Below are 27,258 nucleotides of genomic sequence, written 5' to 3'. Positions count from 1 at the left end.
CCAATATAAATACATATACTTATTCTGATACCACTACATGAACTGATAAAAACTGTCACCTGGGATTAATAAAAAATAATCTCAGACAACGAACATCACCGTGTGTTGAGTCTCTCTCCACGGTCCCTTGCGGTTAAGCCTTTTTCAGTCAGTCCAGGCGGACTTTCGCACCACTCTTCTGGTGGCAATTATAGAGCCATCACTGTGGAGGGCTCCGTGTGGAGTGGGGTTGATAGGGGACGCTCAGGGAGTGGAGTCTCATCTGGTGACTTCGTCTCTTACAGAGTGGAGTTGGAGAGGAGATGCGAGCGGTGGAGAAGAAGAGGCTGGAGGCAAAGAAGTGCGTGGAATGGATGGAGGCCGCTCGCAAGGACGTGCAGGTACCGTGTGTGAACTCTGTGACCTCTACCCTGCGTGGAGTCTCCCTGTGAGTGTTTGTGGAGTTAACCTCACTGTGAGGCCCACTCCGTAGACTCAAGTGAACTGTTAGTCTTGAGTCAGTGTGTAATAACTGCAGGAAATTGGATTATTATGGAAATGTTTGCTTAAATTGTAAACAAATGCAACGTTTATAGAAAAAAAAACGTTCGTACCTCGTGATAAAAAAATGATGATAAAATGATGATAAAAAAATTTACACATTCCTTCAGCCACACTAAGTGGGCGTGCATCTTTACAAAAGTATTGATTCCGCAGTCTTCTGGGAGTGCATCATTTTGTCAGCATTGATTCAGTAGAGGCAACAATAGACTGGTTTATGTATCATTAATTTGCGTTCAACTTGGATCCATGTCTATAACATCTGGCAGCTCACCTGCATTGATTCAAGCAAGCCTGACTCTGCATGTCAAAACCGCTCAAGAGTTTTCTTGTACTGAATGAATACAGGCAGACTTAACTTAGCACGACGCCGTAAAAAACACTCATTTATTATAGCGCTCATGGGCCTGGAGAACATTTTTTTCAAAAATAGAAAAGCAAAACATACCTATCTACATATATAAGGATGACTGCGAAATCTCAGCTGGCTTCCAAAGACCAGTTCCTGGATCGTCTGCTTTGGCTCCTAAGATGGTGTTTCAGCTCGGAAGACTATGGAGGGAATATCCACGATGTATTTTGTGAATAGTGACATTTAAGCAATATTCGTGTCGCCATCTTCAGTGTAAAATTTTAACGGTTTGAATAATTTAGATTTTATTTTCATAAAAGGTTTCATTTTACAACTGTTACATACCTCATCAAAATACCAGGAAGGCAATATCCATGATGTATATGTTTGAATAGTTAAACGTAATTAGCTTTAATATACATACAGTGAGGGAAAAAAGTATTTGATACCCTGCTGATTTTGTACGATTGCCCACTGACAAAGAAATGATCAGTCTATAATTTTAATGGTAGGTTTATTTGAACAGTGAGAGACAGAATAACAAAAAAAATCCAGAAAAACGCATGACAAAAATGTTATAAATTGATTTGCATTTTAATGAGGGAAATAAGTACTTGACTCCTCTGCAAAACATGACTTAGTACTTGGTGGCAAAACCCTTGTTGGCAATCACAGAGGTTAGACGTTTATTGTAGTTGGCCACCAGGTTTGCACACATCTCAGGAGGGATATTGTCCTACTTCTCTTTGCAGATCTTCTCCAAGTCATTAAGGTTTCGAGCCTGACGTTTGGCAACTCGAACCTTCAGCTCCCTCCACAGATTTTCTATGGGATTAAGGTCTGGAGACTGGCTAGGCCACTCCAGGACCTTAATGTGCTTCTTCTTGAGCCACTCCTTTGTTGCCTTGGCCGAGTGTTTTGGGTCATTGTCATCCTGGAATACCCATCCACGACCCATTTTCAATGCCCTGGCTAAGGGAAGGACGTTCTCACCCAAGATTTGACGGTACATGGCCCCGTCCATCATCCCTTTGATGCGGTGAAGTTGTCCTGTCCCCTTAACAGAAAAACACCCCCAAAGCATAATGTTTCCTCCTCCATGTTTGACGGTGGGGATGGTGTTCTTGGGGTCATAGGCAGCATTCCTCCTCCTCCAAACACGGCGAGTTGAGTTGATGACAAAAAGCTCCATTTTGGTCTCATCTGACCACAACACTTTCACCCAGTTGTCCTCTGAATCATTCAGATGTTCATTGGAAACTTCAGACGGGCATGTATATGTGCTTTCTTGAGCAGGGGGACCTTGCGGACGCTGCAGCATTTCAGTCCTTCACCGTTCTCATGATCATTGCAACTCCACGAGGTGAGATCTTGCATGGAGCCCCAGGCCGAGGGAGATTGACAGTTCTTTTGTGTTTCTTCCATTTGCGATTAATCGCACCAACTGTTGTCACCTTCTCACCAAGCTGCTTGGCGATGTACTTGTAGCCCATTCCAGCCTTTTGTAGGTCTACAATCTTGTCCCTGACATCCTTGGAGAGCTCTTTGGTCTTGGCCATGGTGGAGAGTTTGGAATCTAATTGATTGATTTCTTCTGTGAACAGGTGTCTTTTATACAGGTAACAAGCTGAGATTAGGAGCACTGCCTTTAAGAGTGTGCTCTTAATCTCAGCTCGTAACCTGTATAAAAGACACCTGGGAGCCAGAAATCTTTCTGATTGAGAGGTGGTCAAATACTTATTAAAATGTAATTCAATTTATAACATTTTTGACGTGCGTTTTTCTGGATTTTGTTGTTGTTATTCTGTCTCTCACTGTTCAAATAAACATACCATTAAAATTATAGACTGATCATTTCTTTGTCAGTGGGCAAACGTACAAAATCAGCAGGGGATCAAATACTTTTTTCCCTCACTGTATTGGTGATCCGAAAGCAATAACGCCGACGGGAACACATCCTGATATATACAACAGTATAATGACCCATTTTAGCGCTTATTCGATAAGCACTCACTTCTTCAGGAAGCATACTGAGCGTTTATCGAGGTTTGCCAGTACTGATACAATAATTCAGTCCCAAAAGGCCATGGGGCAAATAGATTGTGTACAAAATACTTTTAATGATGAATCTATGCAGAAGGTGAATTATGTGCTTATATTTACTGAAAGAACCAAGAACATGTGCTTATCTGTTTTGGTAAATAATTTACAGATCCTCACCAATACACTTCTGGACGAAGGTTCCGCAACATCGTGTTGATCATTGAGGCTAGTTGGCCATACTTAGTTGCGTGGGTCAGTGCAGGTTGGTGAAGATAGAGTCAAGCACTGGTTCATATCTCATCACGCAGCCCTCTAATCGTGTTGGAGGCTGGGGAGGGAGCCCAGCCTAGGCTGAGAGGCAAGGACACTCCAGTGACGTGGGGTTGTATTGTGGGGGCCGTTGGCCCCCGGGATCTCCCCCACCTGCATCTCCGGGCTCGTTTGCGTTACCGCAACGCCCTGCCTTTCACCAAGAAAAGAGAATTCTCCCCGGGGTCCCCGCCGGCATCCCCGGGCTCATTTGCGTTACCGCACCGCCCTGTGCAGCAATCACGCTGTGAGCGTATGTACGCACAGCACCGACAATCCAAACGCAATACCTCCCCTCTTGCAGCCCCGCGCAGCACTCACACGCTGTGAGCGTACGCACACACAGCACCGACAATCCAAACGCGATACCTCCTCTCGTGCAGCCCCGCGCAGCACTCACACGCTGTGAGCACACGCACACACAGCACCGACAATCCAAACGCAATACCTCCTCTCGTGCAGCCCCGCACAGCACTCACACGCTGTGAGCGTACGTACACACAGCACCGCGCGCGTTCACACTCTCGTCGAAACCACACGAGGCTACGATTAGTTATTAATCATTTATTGCTGGCTGACTGCGATTCGCTGTTAAGTCAGTAATGATCGACAAGGCAGGCCTACACTGTCGCCCAAGGGTCTATACCCGATTTATCTATTTCGATAGGCTCTAAGCGGATTTGGTTTTTATATCTCTAACTCCAATACTCCTTTATCTCTTACTCACGGTTAGATGCGCACGGCGTTCTGTTGGGCTCGTCCTCGCCGCTCACCTCGACGCATCGCACAGACGTTCGAGTGGCCGAGCTGGAAGCCGTCCCGAGCGCTGACTTTTTGGAGCAAGAGAGCACTTTACCTCTCTGCTCCCCCTTTTTATCCTTAATCTACATCAAAGGACGCCGACCCGAGAGCCCTCTCGGCCAATCAGGTCGCCGCATCCGTTCAGCCACATTCCCGGTTTCCCTAACAATGGGTCCCCTGCTGATTGCTGCGCCGGCGGTGGTCCAAGGGTGCCTTTGTTATGCCAATCAGCCGCGGTTTCCGTGACAACGGCTCGTCGCGGGCTTGCTGCGCCGGTGGCGGTCCCCGAGCATGCCCGCCGCGCCAATCAGCCGCCCCCCCCCCCCTGTCTTCCTTTTCGCTCGTGGCGGTGGACCCCTGCCTGCCTTGCCGATACGTGTGTGTGTGTGGGGGGGTGCGTTTCAACCGTGGTGGCGGGACAGCCCTCGCCGTGACCAAACAATCTCAACCCAGGTCACAGTGCCGCGGTGCGAACCAGCATTGGGGGAGGTCGCCCAATTCCCTGGCCACAGGAAACCGTGAAGATTATCCCTAGGAGGGCTTTTCTGGTAAAAACCTGCCGGCCAGGAGACCTCCCCTCGGAGCTCTAGGTGGGGAAATGGGTGAGGGTGTGTTTATGCGGGGGGCAGTGAGGAGGAAGCGGAGTCGACCCGGTCGCTTGGTGGTGGCTAGGTCGTGGATGGGGCGCCCGTCGAGTGGCTTCGCGGCGGCGGCATCACAGTATCAGCAGCATGCAAAGATGCATCGCAAAACCGAGTTTTAATATATGGTCATTTTGGAGAGAACAGGGAGGTACTTATTGAGGTTGCAACTAGGAATTTGTGGAGTTAGGAGGACCTTACATACTTGGTGGATTTGTTTTAAAGGAATGTTAGGATGAAGACAGCCAAGTGGTGATCTCTAAACATATCCAGGGGGGATAAATTGGAGGTGATACAGAGGTTGCAATAATGTGTTTATATGGAGGCATCAAGGTCAAAGTGGGGGCAGCCAGGTAGTATAATGGAACAAAAGAGGCGAGGCAGTCAATGATTTCACAGGAGTCAAAGATGGGGAGGATGGCAGCTTGGACAATATCAAGATGGAGCCGAGGTGAGACAATGTGTTTATTTATATAGAGGATTTTGTTTATTAAATCTTACTGGCGATATTATCAATGTGAAGGGCAAGATAGCACCTAGATACCTAAAGTTATGGACATATTCAATGGGATGTGAGTCCAAAGACATAACGTGGAGGCAGGGGAAAATAGGTTTGGAGTAACCGGAAAACAATGTGACTTTGGTCTTAACAGCATGGAATATGATTTTATAGAATCCATCACACACCCTTGCAGGATTGCATGGTCCAGACCAAGGATCGCATCTCAGGTGAGTTCACCCGTTTGAGGGCGACGCTGGATGAGGATGAGAAGGCAGCTTTGGATCGCGTGGACGTGAAGGGGCGTGAGCTGCTGTCCCGGATCGAGGAGAACATCGCTCATTACGAGCGAGAGATCAGCGAGCTCCAAGCAGCAGCCACGCGCCTGCACGCTCTGCAGGAGGAGAGGGACTCGCTCACGTTCCTGCAGGTAAAGCGTTCGCGGAGCCAGGATAGTACTCGATTTATGAACACAACTCGTTCCAAGGCCTGTTCGTAAGTCGAACTTCATAAGTCGGAACGCAACAATCTACTCCATTTAAATGCCCATAAAGTCTGTGTCATGAAATATGTTACAGTTCAACAAAACATTGATGCATTGTTAAACTCATACATAAGAATAAATACTGTACATTTTCACATAACATGGTAACACATTTGTATAGTAAATTAAACATAAGATGAAGTAATATAAATAGAAAAAAAAGAATCGGTTTTATTTCGCTTACCTTAAGTCCTGATCCTGTCTGGTTTGTTGAAAGAGACGCAATGAGTCACCACAATTGAACACACACACACATGGGGCACGCATGCACACACTCACGCACGCAGGACAAAGATGCCCCATATAACCTTAACAGACTGTTGGAGAGCACTGTCTATGAAGGCCAGCACCGCACACGAGGGGGTGAGTGGGCATCACCCCACCTGGCCACCACTGACCCCTGTTGCACCTGCATTGGCGATGTTTACACACCAAACCAGGTAATCATTTGAGGCTGAGTCGACCTAGGGGAGGCCCAGGATCCATTTAGATAATCGTCACTGCTGTTGGTCGTGAGCGGGAATCGAACTTGGGTCGCTGGGTTGGTAATGCAGCGCGCTTACCATTGCACTACCACTCCCCACACACTAACTTGTACACGCACGCACATACACGCACGGGCACACACACGCACAAACACTCACTGCCAGCATGAGGCAGACTCATTATATCTTGCGGAGGATCGCTAAGATGAAAAAAATTGTTCCGTGATTAAGTTCGCGTTTTACGTCGACGTAAAAAAAAATATAATTCATGAAAGCTGGTTCGTAAGTCGGGTGTTCGTAAGTCGAGAACTGCCTGTACATTTAGAAAGGCGCCATTGCCAATACAATCTATGGCCCATGCGTTCTGAAATTAAAGGTGGAAACAAGTCCACCAACGTGGATTTGTATATTTTAGTAAAAATATAAATTACCGCTGAATTTCCAACGAATCAATAAACGATTAACACACAAATCTATAGAGTTAATAATCGGTTGGTAATGTATGCAGACGTTGGCACGACAACATCTAACCACATGATCTTGTAATATACAGATTTAAGCTACTTACCGCTAGATTTTGATTATTAATGTAACCAAATGCTCACCAATCAATGCTAAAATAGAAGGGATTTTAACAACAGGAAAGCCACGGACATTTGTTTTTTGGTCAGTCTCGGAAAGTTTAAACAAATCCGGAGATTGTCTGCTTCAATAAGTGTTCTCCATTAGTAGAGGGTTTATTTGGGTTAGATCGCATAAATATAAAAGTCGTTAAACCCGCCACCACCCGACACAGCCAATTCGATTTGTCACGTGAAGATAGCATGCCAATGAGTTACTAGTTCAGCACACTGGTGTGTTGGAGAGTAAGCCCATAATATTTACAATAGGAGTACAACATTTTGCCGGTAATTACAACCAGTCTCATCAGGTGGCCGTCAGAATTGTGGAAAAATTATCCTGTTTTGGTCTTAGATAAATAAATGTGAATTCATCACGGTGAGCCAATCAGGGGCGAATCTCAGATTGGGTTAATATATGAATATAAATTACAATGGATCTCTATTATTAGTTTGGCTATAACACAGTTATCCAAGTACGTATAAACATTATTCATGTACATTACCGACTTTTAGGCCCAAAAATCGTATTAAAGATGGGCCTCTCTGCAGTTTTTGGGCCCAAAAATCGTCCCAAAATGTATAAACTTTTGACAAAGGTAACGCAAAGGAGGGCCCATGATGTAATTATTTCTAATATTGGATTGCAACCACTGCCACTCGATGTTGAGTGCCACGTACGCCTATTGCCCGTGGCAGCGGTTTAGGAGGCCATACCTTGCTGATGAGAACCATCGAGTCCATACGAGTCCACAGCTTTGTCTTGATTACTACCAACAACACTGGGATACGCTAATGGCTGAGCGCAGCCCAGCTCATCGTCTCTATCAATCACCGTGTGGTTAATGTGGCTGGAGTTGAACTGACTCGCGCCCCCTGTGTCTGACTCCTGCAGGTTCACCTGAAGGAGACAAACCGGTATGGACTCATGAACTCACACAGATTCACACACTGGGTGACTGTGTGTGGGACATGATGCTGTCTGTGAAGATAATGCTGTGTGAGGATGCTGTGTGATGATGCTGTGAGTGATGATGCTGCGTGTGATAATGTTTTGTGTTATGATGCTGTATGGAGTGTATGTGATGATGCTGGTCGGGCGTGATGATGCTGTGTGCGATGATGCTATGTGTGATGATGATACTGTGTGATGATGCTTTGTAGGACACTGGCTGTGTGTGATGATGATGCTGCGTTTGATTATGCTTTGTAAGACACTGACTGTGTGTGGTGATGCTGCATGTGATGATGATATGTGCGATGATGCTCTGTGATGATGCTGTGTGATGATTGCTGTGCGTCATTATGCTGTGTAAGACACGGGTTGTGTGAGTCATTGCTGGTTGTGGTTTCATAGGAGAGACGCTCAGAAGGAAGCTCCACACTCATCTCCCAGCAAAGAAGACATTGCCACGATAAGCGCACAGCAGGGAGCTCTGATCAAACTGCTGCCGTTCATGTGTGAGTAACACGGACTCTTGCCACGTGTGCATGTATGTTATTGCATATGTTATCGTGGCTGTGTGTATGTCGCGATGAAATGGAGTGTGTGGAAAGGGGTCGTCTAGCAGTTAGCTTGCTGCGCTATAAATCCAGACACTGGAGTTCGATTTCTGCTCACGGCCAACACCAGTGATGATTATCTGAACAGGTCCTGAACCCCCCTAGGTAGACTCAGCCGTAAATACATGGTCGGCTATGTGCAGTGCGAAAGACATTAAACATACAAACAAATTAGTATCTGGTGCAGTGTGTAGACATAGACACGAGAGATACAAAAGCGGTCGGGCGTGGTACTGGCCACCCACCCCTCGTGTGCCATGCTGGTCTCCATAGGTGCTCGCTAACAGCATTTGCCCCAACAGTCTGTTAAAGATATACGGGGATATCTTTGCCTTTGTAATGGTGTATGTGTAGTGCTGAACTTTATGCGGTCAACTTATTCCTTTTCTGTCGTCACTTTATTTTATCCAACACAGCACATTTCGCCACCATTCTCCAGCGCGTTCTCCGCCCGCTCATCACGCTCCGCCGGCCTCGCTCGCCCCGTTCCTCCCTCTCTCTCTCCGTCTCTCCCGACTCCCCTCTCTGCTTCTCCGTCCCACTCCAGCCGTCGCTCTCTCTCGGCTTCTGCGTCTCACTCCGACTGTCGCTCTCTCTCGGCTTCTCCGACTATCTCTCTCTTTCGGCTTCTCCGTCTCTACTGCTACTCTACACTTCTTCTTCTACTCCACTGCTACTCTACACTTCTTCTTCTACTCCACTGCTACCCAACACTTCTTCTACTACTCCACTGCTACCCTAAACTTCTTCTTCTTCTGCTCCGTCCGACTCCGTCCAGCGCCCATCACAACTTCTCGTCTCATTCTCACTCTCCCGTATTTATACCGTCCCTATTAATTTCCAATTAATTAATTGGCGTCCCCCCTAACGCCCCGCGCCCCCGGCCCCCGGCGCCACTTGTCCCCATTCCCAGACTTAGCGGCGCCACCCTGTCCCTGACAACAACAACCGGCCAATCACTGCCCTGCATCCATAATTGCCTAACGGGTCGTCTCTGTCTCATCCGTTGTCCCCCAGCAACACCAGCCTGTCCCGGTACAACCCCACTGTTCCCAGCCCACACGTGTTTACAATTACCCCCCTTGGCGCGCGTTAAACAACTACATATGTATGCATGTATCTTTAACTTCTTTCACACTGTACGTAACCAACCGTGCTAATCGGAGGTGTATGGGTGTATGGATGAGCGAGAGTGAATGTTCAATGAAGATGGGGTGGTTTGTGCACCGAGCTACAAACATGGTCACCTACACGTGATTCACGACCATGGCTGGATTCAGAACCAATGTTGGACCTCTCCTAGATCGACTCAGCCTTAATGAGTACCTAGTACATCTGGCAAACATCAGCACTGTGGGCACAACGGCAGCCTGCGGGATTTGTATGATTCAATGATAAAGGCTATGGCTTTTAAAACGAGATCAAGGTAATTATAGGTATTCTCATGGACTATTGTTCATAACCAAGGATCATACATCCAGACCAAGACACATTTCAGATTATTAGGCTTCATATTACAGACTGATGCTCAGAGAGTCAAACTAAGGCACTTTAAGAATTCTTAGGTTCCCCAGTTAATGGCTGATTATCACAGAGCCAGACTAAGGCATAACTTTGGTTAATCTTGTAACGCAGTGCACGTGCAAAGATCAACATTACGACTGTAATGTATTCATTGGACAATACTATATAGCACAACCACGAGTGTATTTCACTATTACATGAGCTCCATTGATATTACACGTTTGTATTATCCAGTGAGGATGCTGTTGGACAAAGTAACCATTGTAGCAGATTAATCCATGACTATAAGTCTTCTCTGCGATCGATGTCATCATCAGAATAGAGCCAGACTACATCACCGTTGTGATGCAAAGGGTTCATTGTTAATGCTGTAGGCTCATATCCAGACTAAGGCAGCCTAATGAGTCTCAATATTCATTAATAATGCTTGAGGCTACTATATCCCTACTAAGGCACCTTAAGGATTATTGGGGTCAAGGTTAATAACCGAGGCTCACAGAGCCAGACTGTGGGCTATCACTGTGGCTGAACATGTGTATCACTGTACATACATACAGATACATTACTATTGCCCATGTATTGCAATACCTCTCCGTTAACATACAGCACACACACGAGTGTAAAGGAGTATTACATGAGCTCTATTAACCCTACACGTGTGTATTATTGAATGAGGATGCTGCTATGCTGTCTCTGTGAGTGTTTTACACAGAGACGCTATGGCTGAGATTCTGAGGATTCATTATTAGTACTTGAGGCAGCGTGATACAGATGTGGTGGTCAGGATTGACACACGCCCCACAACCTAGGGGAGGGGTAGGTACCGGTCTGAACCGGTCCGAACCGGTCGGGCAAGAGGCGGTTGGAACCGCTCTGAGGGGAGGGGGCTGGCGAGAGCTGGGGTCCCCCAGAACCCCCGCCCCTCAGAGAGGGAGTATAAAAGACGGCTCCCGGCGAGCGGGAGTTAGTTCATCTCAAGCTGAAGCAAGAAGCTGCCCGAAGACCCTGGACCCTAAGCCGTCGATGTCCTCCGACAGGGCCGGGCTGAGCGGGGTGCCAGCGTGGGTTAGCCTTCCCTATAGGCTAAAGAGCCGGAGGGCTTAAGTAGGGAGTGTGGTTAGAATAGCCCGGAGGCTGTACCTCCCTAGGTTGAGGAAAAGGGGCCATTCCCCAGTGTGTTAAGATGTGGTAACTGTTAGTGAATAAAAGCGTGTGGCCTCTAAGAAGTCTCCGTCTCCTTCGAGAACATTACACAGATTCAAACACAGTTAGGATTCTTAGGGTTCAGTGTTAATGTGTAAAGCTCTCAGAATCAAAGGCGCCTTGAGAATTATTTTTGACCGTGTAAATCACTACATAGTGACTACACTACACTATCACACACACATGAATGTACAACAACAACAACCGCCATTCGCCACTAAGTGGCGGTGACGTCACCACGACGCTTGTGCCAGGCCATGTGCACCCTGAGGCCACGTGAAGTGTCGAACGCCCGCTGGCAGGAGGTCACGGGGCAGACCCAGGTGCCACGGGTCGACTGACCGAGATGACCGAGATGACTGGCTGATGCACCACCTGTGCCCCCTACTGTGCCAACTTGCTGTGCTTTAGCCACCCGGCGCTCCGCTCGTTGTTGTGAGCGTCGCTCCTCCGCCCTCCGTTGTTGTTGGAGGGCGACTGCCTCCAACTGCCCAGTAGCGTCCTTCACGAGCCTCCTCCACTGAGGCCGATCTTGACACCGCTGGTACCAGTCATCGGCAAGTCCACTCAGCTCCACGTCCTCCTGTACCACATCACTCCATCTCTTCTCTAGCCCGTGCCGCGCCCGTTTAGCCCCCTCGATCCGGCCGAACAAAAGCTGTTTAGGCATGCGGTGGCTGGGCATGCGGGCTACATGACCCAGCCAACGCAGCCTTGCCTGCCGGAGGAGCTCACTGATGGGACTTTGCCCAGATCTTTCAAGGACTTGTGAGCTCCTCACACAATCCAGCCTGGTTAAACCCAGGATGGATCGTAGGCAGGCCAGCCTAAATGTTTCCAACCGGCGAAGATGCTCCACTAGGGGGGTCCACGTTTCGCAAGCGTAGAGAAGGGAGGGAATGACCGTGGCCGAGAAGACCTGAAGCTTCGTGCGGAGCGACAGACCAGCTAGCTTCCACACAGCGTTACGCAACCGATGAAAAGATATTGCCGCTCGACTGATTCGGAGTGAGACCTCTGCTGATAAACTGGAGCCGGTCATGAGCACACTGCCCAGGTATGGGAAACTCTCTACTCTCTCCACAACTGCCCCATCACCGATTGGGAGTTGTGGGGGCGGAGTGCCCGATGGTACAAAATACCCAGGCAGGTGCTTAGTTTTGGTGGGGCTGATGGTAAGGCCCCACCTCTTAGTGGCACACTCCAGTCTCAGCAGCAGCGTCTCCAACTCCTCTTCTGAATGAGCAGCTATTACCAAATCATCGGCATACATAACGTGGTTGACCAATAGGGAGCCATCCCTTGATCGCACCCGGGCGTCGATCAGCCTCCCATTATATCTGTACCAAATGGTAATTCCCCCGGTACAGCTATTGAAGGCTTCACGAACTACGCAGTCGAAATAGATGTTAAATAATGTGGGAGCCAGAGGACATCCCTGTCGCACCCCAAGGTGTACAGGGAAAGGCTCCGACTCCCGGCCACGGTCCAGCTCCCGACAGAGGAGTGGCAGCCTCTCCTCCGCAGTGAGCGTTCGAACATTCCACGTGGCCATCCGCAATGGTTTTTCGTTGTTTCTGGAGAAGCCCCGAGGGTTAAAATTCAATCTCCTGGCTCCGCCAAATGGGGTTTGGCCAGGAGACGTCATAAAAGCCTGACCCCCCGGGGCCTCCGGCACAAGCTTATTAATTACAGGTTTATGTTTAATTCGTAGTTTAGTGGTGGTTAATTGAAGGTGGAGGGGTTACCAGCCCCTCGCACCCGTCCAGAGCCCCCGTTTAGCCACTGTGGTGGTCACAGACGCCATGAGGGGAGAGGCCAATGGGCATTGGCCCTCCCCCCACAGCACTGCCCACGACAGTGTTGCCCGTCCGGCACCGCGAGGAGGTAGGAGGTTGTTTTGCCGGACATGTACAACACTACACTATCACACACACACATGAATGTACAACACTACACTATCACACACACACACGAGTGTACATCACTCCACTATCACACACACACACGTGTACATCACGACACTATCACACACACGAGAGTACATCACTACACCATCACACACGAGTGAACATCACTACACTATCACACACACACACGAGTGTACATCACTCCACTATCACACACACACACGTGTACATCACTACACTATCACACACACGAGTGACCATCACGACACTATCACACACACGAGAGTACATCACTACACCATCACACACGAGTGAACATCACTACACTATCACACACACACACGAGTGTACACTACACTATCACACACACACACGAGTGTACACTACACTATCACACACACACACGAGTGTTCACTACACTATCACACACGCACACGAGTGTACACTACACTATCACACACACGAGTGTACACTACACTATCACACACACGAGTGTACACTACACTATCACACACACACACGAGTGTACATCACTACACTTTCACACACACACACGAGTGTACATCACTACACCATCACACACACACACACGAGTGTACATCACTACACTATCACACACACACACACACGAGTGTACATCACTACACTATCACACACACACACACACACACGAGTGTACATCACTACACTATCACACACACGAGTGTACATCACTACACTATCACACACACACACGAGTGTACATCACTACACTATCACACACACGTGTACATCACTACACTATCACACACACATACACGTGTATATCACACACACACATACACGTGTATATCACACACACACACACACACGAGTGACATCACTGTCTCTGCCTCGCGGTGCGCTGCGTTGCACCGCTAGCTGAGTAGATAACCTCGCGTCCAATAAACCATCAGATCCAGGGTGAACATCCGACTCCAAACGTCATTTATTGATTTTAACGAGGTAAAACTGGTGAGAAAACACAGATACAGCATCTGTTATAACCCGGAAAGACCAACACAATGAATGAATACCACAGCATCATAACATTGTCTTAAATAACATTTCTAAACAATAGATCCTGGAGGGGGCAGGCACCTACATTACCACTGAATAGCTATACAAGAGCATACGCTGCTGTGTTACATAAGGCACACCGTGTTATCATCACACTGCACCCCAGATGTACAGTACTACACATAACACTGCACTATGAATGATACATTTCGTCATCCTTGCTCTCCAGATCGCAATATAGTTAATTGGGTAAAAGTTTGACTCTACTTATTAAATTACAAGTAACATTCACAATAAGAAAAGTTGCAGGCTTCGTTGTTAACTAGGCCTCGTATTTATCATAACAATTTAACAGCATTATAAAGGCATTTACATCCTTATAACGGTCATTCTAACATTATAACAGCATTGCCAATATTATAAGAACATAAACGAACTTACAGACAATACTTCTTAAGGTCCCACAATGGACAATTGCGGCTGGCTTCACTGGGACGCGATGTGTGCCGCAATCTTGAATTACGTGTGTAATGGCCGACGCCCGCGTGGTTGAGTGGGAATCTTAAATCGCAACTTCCTGGTCACGTGACCAAAATTAGCATAAATAACAGGAAATTCCTGTGTACATACGCCCCCCCCCCCATCTGCCGTGAGGCAAAACTCCTGCCGTGAGGCAGAACACTCCCCGTCTGGTATCTAAGAGATACCACCATTTATTTCCTATCTAAACAAATGTATAACAACTTCAACAGGTCAACTTATTTGTCCATATCTTTGCGAGAGAGAAGTAGTACTGTCTCCACTATGGGTCTGACAAAAGTTCTTGCGACACCTTGCTTCGCAATCATAACCTCGACTTTTCAAACTTTTCCATCGGCACTTGGAATCGACTTGAGGATGCGGCCCATTGGCCACTCATTCCGTTTGACTTGGTTGCCCTTCAGTAGGACGAGGTCGCATTTTTGGATGTCTGGTCTGTTAGACTGCCACTTGTTGCGCACTTGGAGTGTTGCAAGGTACTCGTTTTTCCAGCGACGCCAGAACGTGTTCGCGAAGCTCTGTACTTGTCTCCATTGACGGTCTGTAGAGGTCTGCAGTGCTGGCCTCCTCGGTAGGTGCTGTGAGCACGTCTGTCTTCTGGGTAAGAAGTGTAGCAGGAGTCAAGATGAATGGTGACTCCGGGTCGGTTGAGACGGGGATCAGGAATCTTGAGTTAATTATGACTGAGACCTCGGCCATGAGAGTGGTCAAGACTTCGTGAGAGAGCCGTGTGGACCAGACATCACATAGCATGGAGTCGAGAATGCGTCGAGCAATCCCGATCATGCGTTCCCAGGCTCCACTCATATGCAAAGAGTGAGGAGGATTGAATATCCATGTGCAGCCTTGGTCACAAAGGTATTTCCTGACAGAATCATCTTTGACATTCTCCGTATTGAACTTAAGCTCTTTACATGCTCCAGTGAAATTGGTTCCACAATCAGAACGGAGTTGCTTGGCTGGTCCTCTGATGGCGAAGAATCTCCGGAGTGCATTTATAAAGCTCGAAGAGTCCATGGACTCGATGACTTCGATGTGCACTGCTCGTGTACTCATACAGGTGAACAGCACTGCCCACCGTTTGCTGTTCGCGAGCCCTCCTCTGGTGCGGCGGGAGATGACTGTCCATGGTCCGAACACGTCGATCCCTACAGAGGTGAAGGGAGGTTCCACACTGAGTCGATCGGCTGGGAGGTCTGAAATTTTCTGTTCTTCCTGTTTTCCATGTAGCTTGCGACACCTGATACACATGTGAATCGTGCTGGCGATGCACCTCTTTGCTCCAACGATCCACAGCCCTGCAGATCGGATTGCTCCTTCTGTGAAGTGCCGACCTTGGTGCTTGACCTTCTCTTGGTAGTTGTGCACAAGTAACATTGCGATGTGGCTCTGGATTGGGATTATGAGGGGGTTTCATTCATTCTCATCTAATTTCGCATTCCCTAGCCGGCCACTTATTCTGAGCAAGCCGTCTTTGTCCATCCTGGGGTTCAACTTCCTAAGGGTGCTGACCCTAGGAAGATCTTCTCCCTTGTTGATAGCCTTTATCTCACTAGCATAAGCTGCCTGTTGCACACAGCGGAAGATTGATTTCTTTGCTCTGGAATGCTCATCTTCAATGCGTGGCACTGTGCAGTGATGCCATCCATTGCAGCTACCAGTGGTGCCTCTCATTGGGCGGTGGAAGCAGTCTGCGATATGCGTTAGATGTGCTATCGCTCGCATGAGCGTCGTCCATTTCGAAAAATGTTCAAAATGGTGTGGACTCAGTGGACTTCTTGGTCGCACATTTGTTACGAAAGTTGTCACTTGAGGACGAATCTCCTTGTCTGACTCGGGCTCTATGAGTCCAAAGGTCTCTTTGGTAGTACATAGGCCACCGTCACGTCGTAAGAGGAACGCTGGACCCGTCAGCCAGATGGTTTGCTTCAGCAGAGATGCAGGGACGGACCTAGTTGCGTGATCTGCTGGATTCTCGTCAGTTGGAACGTAATTCTATCGCTCCGGTTGCGTCGATTTCCTGATGCGCTCCACCCGGTTGCTGATGTAGGTGTAGAACCTTCTGGTTTGGTTGTTTATGTAGCCTAGTTCGACCTTACTGTCCGTGCAGTTTGACGTCCAATTCGTCTAAGATCAGTTCCGCCACTTCTGTAGCTAGAACAGCTCCACACAACTCGAGCCTTGGGATAGTAAGTTCTGGTTGTGGGGCTTTGCCGTGGAACTCCTTCCAGGATTCCCACTCGGACGACAGCTCCGGGTCTAGGAACGGAGAGGCCACGGCCGCAGCGACCACTGCCAGGACCACCAGCAGAGTGACGAGCAGCAGCTTCGTCTTTGGCTTCCTCTTGTCAGTCAGGACTGGCTTGGAGAAACGTGGAGGAACAAAATCCAGTGAAGACGGTGGATGTACGAGCGAAGTTGTGGTCAGAATGGTGGTTTCTTTGTAAGTCTGCATGGTACAGCCGTCAATTCTCTCTTTGAGTTTCTCTTCCAGCGTGAAGTGGTTGGGGTACGGCTTGAAGAGCGACGTGCGTCCATTCGTGAGCACTCTTGTTCTGAATGTGCTAATGTGGTCTGGTTTGTGTGTTCCATCGAGACAAACGTCACCTACGATTACCCATCCTAGGTCGAGTCATTGGGCGTAGGGAGCGTCGTGAGGCCCATTGCGTTGGTCGCGAACCTTGTGGACTCTCAGCATGTCCCTGCCGAGCAGAAGTAAAATCTGTGCCGCGTGATCCAATGGCGGGATGAACTCTGCTATGGGTTTCAGGTGTGGGTGGTGACGTGCAACTTCGGGCGTGGGAATCTCACTCCTGTTGTCCGGTATCTCATTGCACTCTGTCACCATAGGAAGGGCTAGCTTCATGGTGCTATCCATGGTTTCCACCATGAGGCCACTCGCTCTTCTTCCCACTGTCTCCATCAGTCCTGAGCATGTTCTGAGCGTGTATGGAAAGGAATTCCCACCTACGCTTAGCTGATCAAAGAACTCTGACCTTGCCAAAGACTTGTTGCTCTGGTTGTCCATTATGGCGTACATCCTTACTGCCCTTTCAGGATGTCCTTTGGGATACACTCGGACGAGTCATATCTTTGAGCAAGATCTTCCTTTGAAGCCTTCTCCGCAGACTTCTGTGCATTTGGTTGTGATTGATGAAGTGAGTGCGGCGGTCTCGCCTTGCTCCCCGCTGTGCTCTGCTTCGGGATCGGAAGCCTTAGTGCCACTGGGTTTGGAGTAAAATGTGTGCAGAGCAGTTGCGTGTTTGTCACTGCCACATTCCTCGCACTTGATATATGCCTTGCAATTCCTTGCAAGGTGGTTTGTAGAAGCACAGCATTTGAAGCACACTCCAAATTCTTTCAGCATGTTCTTCTGCTCTTCCAATGGCTTCCTCCTGAACTCACGGAATTTCTGGAGGGAGTGAGGTTAATCATGCAATGGGCATTCCTTCTCTGGATCCTCTATCTTTTTCTTTGTGGTGGTTGACTGGACGGAGTTTGAGAATGTCGTAGGAGAGACCTCGGTCTTGTGTACGGAAATTGGCACTCTCGCTGTTCCTCGTTTAGCCATTGTTCTTTCCATTCTTGGGAGATCTGGACTGGAAATCCCCGTGGTGCGAAACATGAAACTCGGGTCATTTCTGGTCTTAGCCAGGTTGCAGATAAACTTTGAGAAAAAAGAGAATGGGGGGAATGCAACCTGATGCTCTGACTTGAATCTTGAACCCGCTGTTCTCCATTTTTCCTGCACGTCAAAGGGCAATTTCTCTACGATGGGGTTCACGCCATGGTAGCAATTCAAGAACATGAGACCTGGTAAGTAGGGGTCAGCCTGGGCTGATTCAAGCTCCATCAAAATATCACCAAGCTCTCGTAACCTTTTATTGTCCCTACCAGAGATTTTTGGAAAGTTCTGCAACTTCTTGAAGAGAGCCTTCTCAATAGTTTCTGGGCTACCATAGCACTCCTCGAGCCTCTCCCACACCGCATGCAGGCTTGAGGCGGGGTCGTCAATGTTTGCTGGCCGGATCATCTTTGCGTACTCTGCAGATTCATTTCCTAACCATTTCACCAACAGGTCGAGTTCTTCACTTGCAGAGATGTCTGCATTTCGGAATGCATTCCTGAAGGTAGATCTCCAGGCTCGATAGTTCTCAGAGTGGTCATCAAACTTAACGAGTCCTGTGTTGATTAGTTCGCGGTGAGCCAGGTACCTAGCAAAGTCCCCTAGTCCTGCTGATCCAGGGTGTGTCCATACTGGCGCTTGTGAGGTGGCATTATTGGCTGTATTGCCTTGCATGCCGTCATTCGCGATGGCGTTGGACTGTGAGCCCAAATGGTTTCGATCACGTTGGTTGGATCCCCTTATGTGACTGTTTGGAATGTGGGTCTGACTTGGTGCATCCACGTCTGACCCCACGTGCGCGACGCTGAGTCGGCGACTAACTCTCAGGGCAGAATATACATTTCCACCATTCCCGAAGACAGCATTCATGTTCATTCGGTGTGGAGATGGCGATGCCTGAACGTCCACCCTTTGTTCAGTATCGTTTGGTGGAGAAGCATTGATGCATTGCTCAGACCAGTCCAAAATATTTTTTCTGGTGAGTTGATCATGGTCCTTGACAGGCATCTGAGTGCCAAACTCACTCCAATTCTCTTCCTTATCCAGATTGGCTGCTGCTTCGAGCACCTCTGCCTGGGCCTTTGCAGCAGCTGCTTCTTTTTTGAGTTGTAGGGTACTTAGCTTAGCATCCAGCTCAATTATCTTCCGTGTGACAGTAGCCACTAATACACTCTTCTGCTCTCGTGCGGTAGCAGTTGCTAGTATACTATCTTGCTCTACTTTCTTCCGTGCGGCAGCAGTTGCTATGCTTGCTTCTTCTTGTATGCGAGCCTTTTCAATTATCATGGCTTCCTTTTCAGCGATGTAGGCAATATGGGCGTTTGCTGCTTCTGCTGCTGCACGTGCCTGAGCTGCTGCCATACTAGTAGATGATGTCTGTGAGTGCGCTGAGCCTTTAGATCTTGTGGTGGACCTGGATGAGACAGAGTGCTGAGATCGTGTCTCTCTTAAGCCCTCCACACGGTCCATTGCCTCTTGTATCACTGCCTGCACATTATCATCCAGCAGTTCAAGGAAGTGCTCTTGCATACGCACTCCCTCAATGCCCTCATCTGTTTTCACCTTCATCAGGAGGGAGATGTTTTTATTTGCCAGCAGCTTGTAGCTTCAGCTGCTCACCTTTACACGCTGGATGGCCCACTGAATTGAGGCCACTGTGTCGGAGGCGTTTGAAGCTTCAGATATATCTGTTTCAACCTGGTCCCATGCCCTTTGTATCCTGGCATCAAGGTCCTGCTTCTCAGCATCATAGCTTTCCAAGGCCCGTTGTGTCAAACTGACCTCTCTCTGGGGCCTTGAACTCCCTTGGTAGGCAGGATGGGAAGTCCTGGATTGCTTAAATCACCTTCTTCAGCATCTCTCCCTGCTGAACTGTGGCTTTCCATGCTGCGATGCTTGCAACACAATTTTTAATGTAGACTTGCTGCAGAGCTGGCTGCAGAGCTGGCTGCAGGGCTGGCTGCAGGGCTGGCTGCAGAGCTGACTGCAGGGCTGGCTGCAGAGCTGTGGCTGCAGAGCTGGCTGGGAGCTTCAAGAAGAATGTCTTTTTACTGTCTCGGCCTCGCTGTGCGCTGCGTTGCACCGCTAGCTGAGTAGATAACCTCGCGTCCAATAAACCCTCAGAGCCAGAGTGAACATCCAACTCCAAACGTCATTTGTTGATTTTAACGAGGTAAAACTGGTGAGAAAACAGAGAAACAGCATCTGTTATAACCCGAAAACACCAACACAATGAATGAATACCACAGCATCATAACATTGTCTTAAATAACATATTTCTAAACAATAGATCCTGGAGGGGGCAGGCACCTACATTACCACTGAATAGCTATACAAGAGCATAAGCTGCTGTGTAACATAAGGCACACCGTGTTATCATCACACTGCACTCCAGATGTACAGTACTACACATAACACTGCACTATGAATGAGACATTTTGTCATCCTTGCTATCCAGATCGCAATAAAGTTACTTGGGTACAAGTTTGACTCGACTTATTAAATTACAAGTAACATTCACAAAAAGGAAAGTTGCAGGCTTCGTTGTTAACTAGGCCTCGTATTTATCATAACCATTTAACAGCATTATAAAGGCATTTACATACTTATAACGGTCATTCTAACATTATAACAGCATTGCCAATATTATAAGAAAATAAACGAACTTACAGACAATGCTTCTTAAGGTCCCACAATGGACAATTGCGGCTGGCTTCACTGGGACATGATGTGTGCCGCCATCTTGAATTACGTGTGTAATGGCCGACGCCCGCGTGGTTGAGCGGGAATCTTAAATCGCAACTTCCTGGTCACGTGACCAAAATTATCATCAATAACAGGAAATTCCTGTGTACATACGCCCCCCCCCCATCTGCCGTGAGGCAAAACTCCTGCCGTGAGGCAGAACAATCACTACACTATCACACACACGCACGAGTGTACATCACTACACTAACACGCACACACACACGAGTGTACATCACTACACTATCTCACACACACGAGAGTACATCACTACACTATCAAACACACACACGAGTGTACATCAATGCACTATCACACACACACACGAGTGTACATCACTATACTATCACACCCACCACGTGTGCCGTGCCGGCCTTCACAGGTGCTCACCAACACCACTTGCCCCTACAGACTGTGAAAGGTGACACACGGGAGATGTTTGTGTTTGTTGTACACACAGAGACGCTACGGCGGTGTTGATATCCACGTTGCTGCTGCGATCCACTTCCTCCCGTGGGCACGACCACACAGTAGGACTGAATGATTAATCGATTTCAAATCGAAATCGCAATCACATGTTTTAAATCTATTACGCAGTGACTATTGAACTGAACTGAGACTTAAAAAAAGTGTAGTCGCAAATCAAATCGCAATCTGTCAGAAAAATCGCACTTAGAGATTCTCCCCAAATCGTGCAGCCCCAGCGCACAGAGCGCCCCACCTCCTGGCACCTCGAAAAGCCCCGCAGGGGCTGGGCCAGGGCAGGGCTCGCACGGGCGGCCACCACCACACTGCCTAGCAGGTGCTACAGGCTGCGGGGCCACGTGGCGGGGCAGTCACCACCCTGCCTAGCAGGTGCTACAGGCTGCGGGGTTACGTGTACCGTACTACTGTGCTCTCGCCAGCCGCGCCGCCTGCCTTCGCCAACGCGTGGTGACCGGCGTGGTGAAGTATGGTCAAATATCCCTCACGACCCACATGGTGTAGGGAGGCCCTCATCCAGCAGTTGATTCTTACTTGATACGGTTCCACCTGAAGACGGAAGCTTGTGTTGCCTCCGAAACGTCGTGATTTTTTTTTATTTATTTTTACTTTACTTTTATTAATTTTAATTTTTTTACCTACGTGACTTTACCGAAAAAACCTTAGAATATGATTCACAAAGTGCCCGTTACATGTCATTACACCGATAGCTAAGCATTACAACGTTGTATAATAATGCTCATTATGAATTGCTCTGTTGTAATGTACGTGCGTGTTAGTGCACGAGTGATATTGTTATAGTTGTGCTGTTGTTACACGACTACTGTGATTATCGTTTCTGCAGACGGACGCTCGCCGACTCTGGACCCAAAATCGGCCCACAACAACCTCCAGATTTCTTCGGACCTCAGGACGGTGACGCGGACCGCTGTCTCCCAGGGTCGCCCCGATCACCCACACCGCTTTGATGTCTGTGCACAAGCCCTGTGCTCCGAGAGCTTCTCGTCTGGTCAGCACTACTGGGAGGTGGACGTAGGGAGTGCGGCGGGGGGCTATAAGGTTGGAGTCGCGTACGGGACGATCGCACGGAAAGGGCGTGGTAAAGAGTGCAGCCTGGGACAGAACCACTCATCCTGGGTTTTATATAAAGATGACAACAGCTGCTTCGTGCGTCATGGTGGTGTAGCGACCTCAGTGCTGGTGAGAGATCCTCCCCGGAGAGTTGGGTGTCACTTGCACTGGGAGGCGGGGCTGCTGTCGTTTTACCGCGCCGACTCCATGGAGCTGCTCCACTCCGTCCACCACTCGTTTCGTCAACCGCTCTACCCCGCACTGAGTGTGTGGGGTGTTGATGGTAGCTCAGTGAGGATTCTGGATCTGAGTCGTGCGTGCTGAGAGCACGGAGTGTGAGCAGCGCAGAGAAACGGGCACAACGCTCAGACTCACGCACACAAAGACACAGATCCCCCGTGTAGCCTTAACAGACTGTTGGGGCAAGTGCTGTTAGCGAACACCTATGGGGCCGTCCATGAATGACGTCACGCACCTGGGGGGGGAGGGGGGGTTAGACATTTGTGACGATGGGGGGGGAGGTTGAGAAATGTGAAGTCACGTCAAAATGCGCAACTTAAATAAATATAGACAACACGTTCTACTTAATTAAATATACTTTTTTATGAATGTTTTCTCCTACAACATCAGAGTGCAGCGCCACATTAAATACGCACTACAATTAAAATAGCTTAAAGCGATTTGAAGCATGTCTTTTTTTGGGGGGGGGGGGGTGGGGCAGAGCTTTGTGAGGTCATATTTGAGGGAGGTCTGACTTTTTGTGACGCCGTGTGACGAAGGGGGGGGGTAAAAAATCGCGTGACGTCATTTATGGACGGCCCCTATGAAGGCCGGCACAGCACACTAGGGGGTGGGTGGCCAACACCACGCCCGGCCGCCTTTGTCTCCCCAGTGGTGATGTTTACACACCGTACCAGGAACTTTTTTTTTCAGGCTGAGTCGACCTAGGGGAGGCCCATGACCGGTTCACCAACACCAGTGACGATTATCAGAATTGGTCCAGGCTCTCCCCTAGGTCGACTGAGCCTCAAATTAGTACCTGCTGCGATGTGCAAACATCGCCACTGGGGAGACAAAGGCGGGTCGGGCGTGGTGCTGGTCACCGACTCCCTTATGTGCCACAGTGCCGGACTTCATAGGTGCTACTAGCAAACAGCACTTGCCCCTACAGTCTGTTAAGGCTACATTGGGGATACTTTTCTTTGGGTTAGTGGGTTGGTCTGGATGCTTTTGTCTGTGTGTGTCTTTGTTACTGTGTCTGTGTCTTTGTTACTGTGTCTGTGTGTGTCTGTGTGTGTATTTTTGTTTTGGTGCTGACCACCCACCCCCTCGTGTGCGAGAGTGCCAGCCTTCACAGGCTCTGCTACTTGCTACTAACAGCCCTTTCCCCAACAGTCTGTTAAGGCTACACAGACACACACCGATAAACACACACACACATACAAACACACAGATAGACACACGTACATACACACAGACACACAAACAGATAGACACACGTACATACACACAGATACATACATACACACAGACACACTCTCACACACAGATACATACAAACACAGATACACACAGATACAAACACAGATACACACAGATATACAAAGACAAAGATCCCTCGTATAGCCTTAACAGACTGTATGGGCAAGTGCTGTTAGCGAGCACTAATAAAGGCCGGCACTTCACACGAGGATGTGGGTGGCCACCACCACGCCTGGCCGCCTTTGTCTCCCAAGTGGCGATGTTTACACATTGCACCAGGTACTTATTTGAGGCTGAGACGACTTAGGGGAGACCCATGACCGGTTTACCAACACCATTGATAACTATTATCTGAATCGGTCTTGGGTCTCCCCTAGGTCGAATCAGCTTCAAATGAGTACCTGGTGCGATGATACAAAGGCGGGTCTCTGCCAGGCTGGCCTTCATAGGTGCTATTCACTAGCAGCACTTGCCCCAATAGTCTGTTAACGCTACACGCGGGATTTTTGTCTTTAGTGTATAGAGAGTCATGTGTGCAGTATTGGGTGGAGCGGTGGTGCAGTGGTTAACACACTGGCGGGGGAGAGCGGGGGGAGTCACGGTTCTCTCTGACGCCATCGTCCCTCGCACCGCATCGCACGCCACGTGGCGCTCAACGCCGAGAGGGCGGAACTCCACCGCGGGCGTGCTGGGAACATGCGTCACGTGACGCTACGGGGTCACGCGCGCTGTCCCCTCGCGGTTACTCACTCGTTGTGCGATAAACCGGGGTGGGAATTGGATGGCATCAATAGGGTGGAACTACTCGTGGTGTAAATTTCGATTCAAAGCTTTCGTAACTGCAGGGATTCACGTTACGTAGAAGGGAAATAATAAAATAATACAAATAAAACATAATAAAATAATTCTCACGACGTTTCGGCCACAACGCAAGCAGCCGTCCTCAGGTGAAGAACAGGTCTGTCGGGAAGACAGCGTCTGAATGAAACACTACCAGGCTTGGAGCGTATATTTAAGCTGGGTTGGAGGGGGAAGAGCGGCTTGACAAAATAATTTGCATATCAAGAGGAATTTAGCATATTTATGGGAAATGCAGATATGGGATTAGTCACTACTTGTGAAATGCGTAGGAGGTGAGCGGGGGGTTTAAAAGTCATATTATGCCCGTGCATTATGCAGGATTAGCAGCATCAAATGGAGGGAGTAGGGTTAGCAGTAATAAAGGGCATAGACAGAAAGCCACACCTAGTAGTAGGAGGAGGTTTTTCACCACCATTATTATTCATAATAAAGGTTTGCTTTGATTAATATTTTAATTGATTTGACTTTGAAGTTGGTTAAAATAATTAAGCGCCTAATATATTTCTAGAGTGAATATCTACCTTCCATTACAACACGACTAACATGCATTAATAACACAAAGATACTGTGTGTTATTACAGGGAGAGAGACACTACATACTCCAAATATTCAGCAGCTGTCAGGGTTGGAATCCAACCCACGACCTCATGCATACCAGGCAAAGGAGTTAACGTCTCCTAGCCACCACGGCGCCCCTGTGTGAACGCTAATCGCATTGTGCTCTGGGCTGTGTGTGAGATAACTATTTTCTTCATTGCTGGCATGGGTTTGACTTGTTTTGCTATTTTTTTCATTTTTGTGATCCAGGTAACTCTTGTCAATGGGACTTATCCTAATCTCCTGAGTGCTCACCTCGTTGAACTCAAATTAAACTCGAATCGATCATCATCAGCAGCATCAGCAGAAATATCATCAGCAGCAGAATACATAACAACAGCAGGAGCAACAGCATTAGCAGTGGTAGCTCCATCGTTAGCATCATGATCAGTATCAGAAGTAGGACCAAAATCAATGATAATACAACCATTATCAGCAGTAACAGAATAATCAATAGCATAAGCCGCAGCATCATCGCTAGCATCATCAATATTATCAGGAGTAGGACCAGCATCATTAATAATAATATAATCATTAGTAGTAGTAACATAATCATCAGTAGCAGCAGAAGCAGCAGCGTCATCATTCTTGCAACCGACACTCATCCTGGTATCTTTAGTTCTCACCTGGTTAAACAAATCGACTTCAACATGTAGGCTTTCGCGATCAATATTATCAATGATAAAGGTTTATTGGGTTAGATCGCGTAAATATACATAGACTTTATTGTGTTCTGGGTTACCTGTGAATGGGAATCATTTTGTATTGCGGGTTAAGGGTCAATGTGTTCTGGGTGAATAAAAAAATGAAAAAAAAATCAAGATTGTCATCCAGGCTGTGAATGTGAATCTCTCATAGCTGAAGCTGACTGATTTGTGTAAACATGTATTTTTTTGGATGGTTACTGTTGTTTTGTTTGTATAGATGTTATATTATCGGAGATTAAACCCGGGCACGGTTTGTAAATGTACAGCTTACGCCTTCACGAGTAAGTGCTGTCTGTAGCCTTGGGCCACATTCCATGGCGCGTCTCGTGGTATTTATAGCTGCACTCTCAGTCAGTTTGCTTGTTCCTCATCATCATGAGCTATGATGATGAATGGATCCTGACTGATGGATGATGATGAAGAGCACGATGATGATGATCATGACTACGCTTGGTAATAATGACCACCACCCACTCACCTGCACCCAACACTCTCCTACCTGACACCTGCCACTCCCTAAACTACTACCCCCCCAGCCATCTAAAGGGCCTCTCCCTCCCACTTGCCCACACTCACACCTGTCGGCCATACACCTGCCCATCCTGCCACACTCTCACCTGCCCACCGCATGCATATTCAAGCACCCATTCCCGGCTTATCTCCCTCCCACCTGATCACCTGCAAACCCGCTCACTCACCACCCGCACAAAGACAAAGAACCCCCGTATAGCCTGAACAGACTGTTGGGCAAGTGCTATTAGCGAGCATCTATGAAGGCCGGCACAGCACACGAATGGGTGGGTGGCCAGCACCAATCCCCGCCGCCTTTGTCTCCCGAGTGGTGATATGTATACTCCACACCAGGTACTCATTTGAGGCTGAATCGACCTATGGGAGGCCCATGACCGGTTCAGACAATGGTCATTGGTGTTGGTGGCCATGAGTGGAAATTGAACTTGGATCGGCACGTTCATAGCAAAGCGCACTAACCACTACAACACCAATCTCCACCTACACACACATACCTGCTCAACCACCCACATGATCACCCGCCTCCCCTCCCACCTGATCACCC

The 27,258-nt window shown here is 48.3% G+C and overlaps 1 protein-coding gene across 2 annotated transcripts in view; it reads left to right on the top strand.

Annotated features, from left to right (window-relative positions):
• The window catches only part of LOC144733041 (E3 ubiquitin-protein ligase TRIM11-like), a 54,138-nt gene extending 31,127 nt beyond the window's left edge, over positions 1–23,011 (top strand). Inside the window, exons 2-6 of one of the 2 annotated variants that reach the window (XM_078614772.1) lie at positions 285–380; positions 5,382–5,615; positions 7,730–7,752; positions 8,192–8,295; positions 22,310–23,011. In XM_078614772.1, the coding sequence (XP_078470898.1) occupies positions 285–380; positions 5,382–5,615; positions 7,730–7,752; positions 8,192–8,295; positions 22,310–22,860 (1,008 nt within the window). In that variant the 3' untranslated portion in view covers positions 22,861–23,011. The remainder of the gene's footprint in view (positions 1–284; positions 381–5,381; positions 5,616–7,729; positions 7,753–8,191; positions 8,296–22,309) is intronic. The other variant, XM_078614771.1, reaches the window with a different exon arrangement.
• The last annotated feature ends 4,247 nt before the right edge of the window (positions 23,012–27,258 follow it).

This window comes from Lampetra planeri, chromosome 45 (genome assembly GCF_965212315.1).
Source record: "Lampetra planeri chromosome 45, kcLamPlan1.2.h2, whole genome shotgun sequence".
NCBI classification, from domain to species: domain Eukaryota; kingdom Metazoa; phylum Chordata; class Hyperoartia; order Petromyzontiformes; family Petromyzontidae; genus Lampetra; species Lampetra planeri.
Note: the sequence above shows the minus strand (reverse complement) of the source record. Positions and strands in the feature narration are given on the sequence as shown.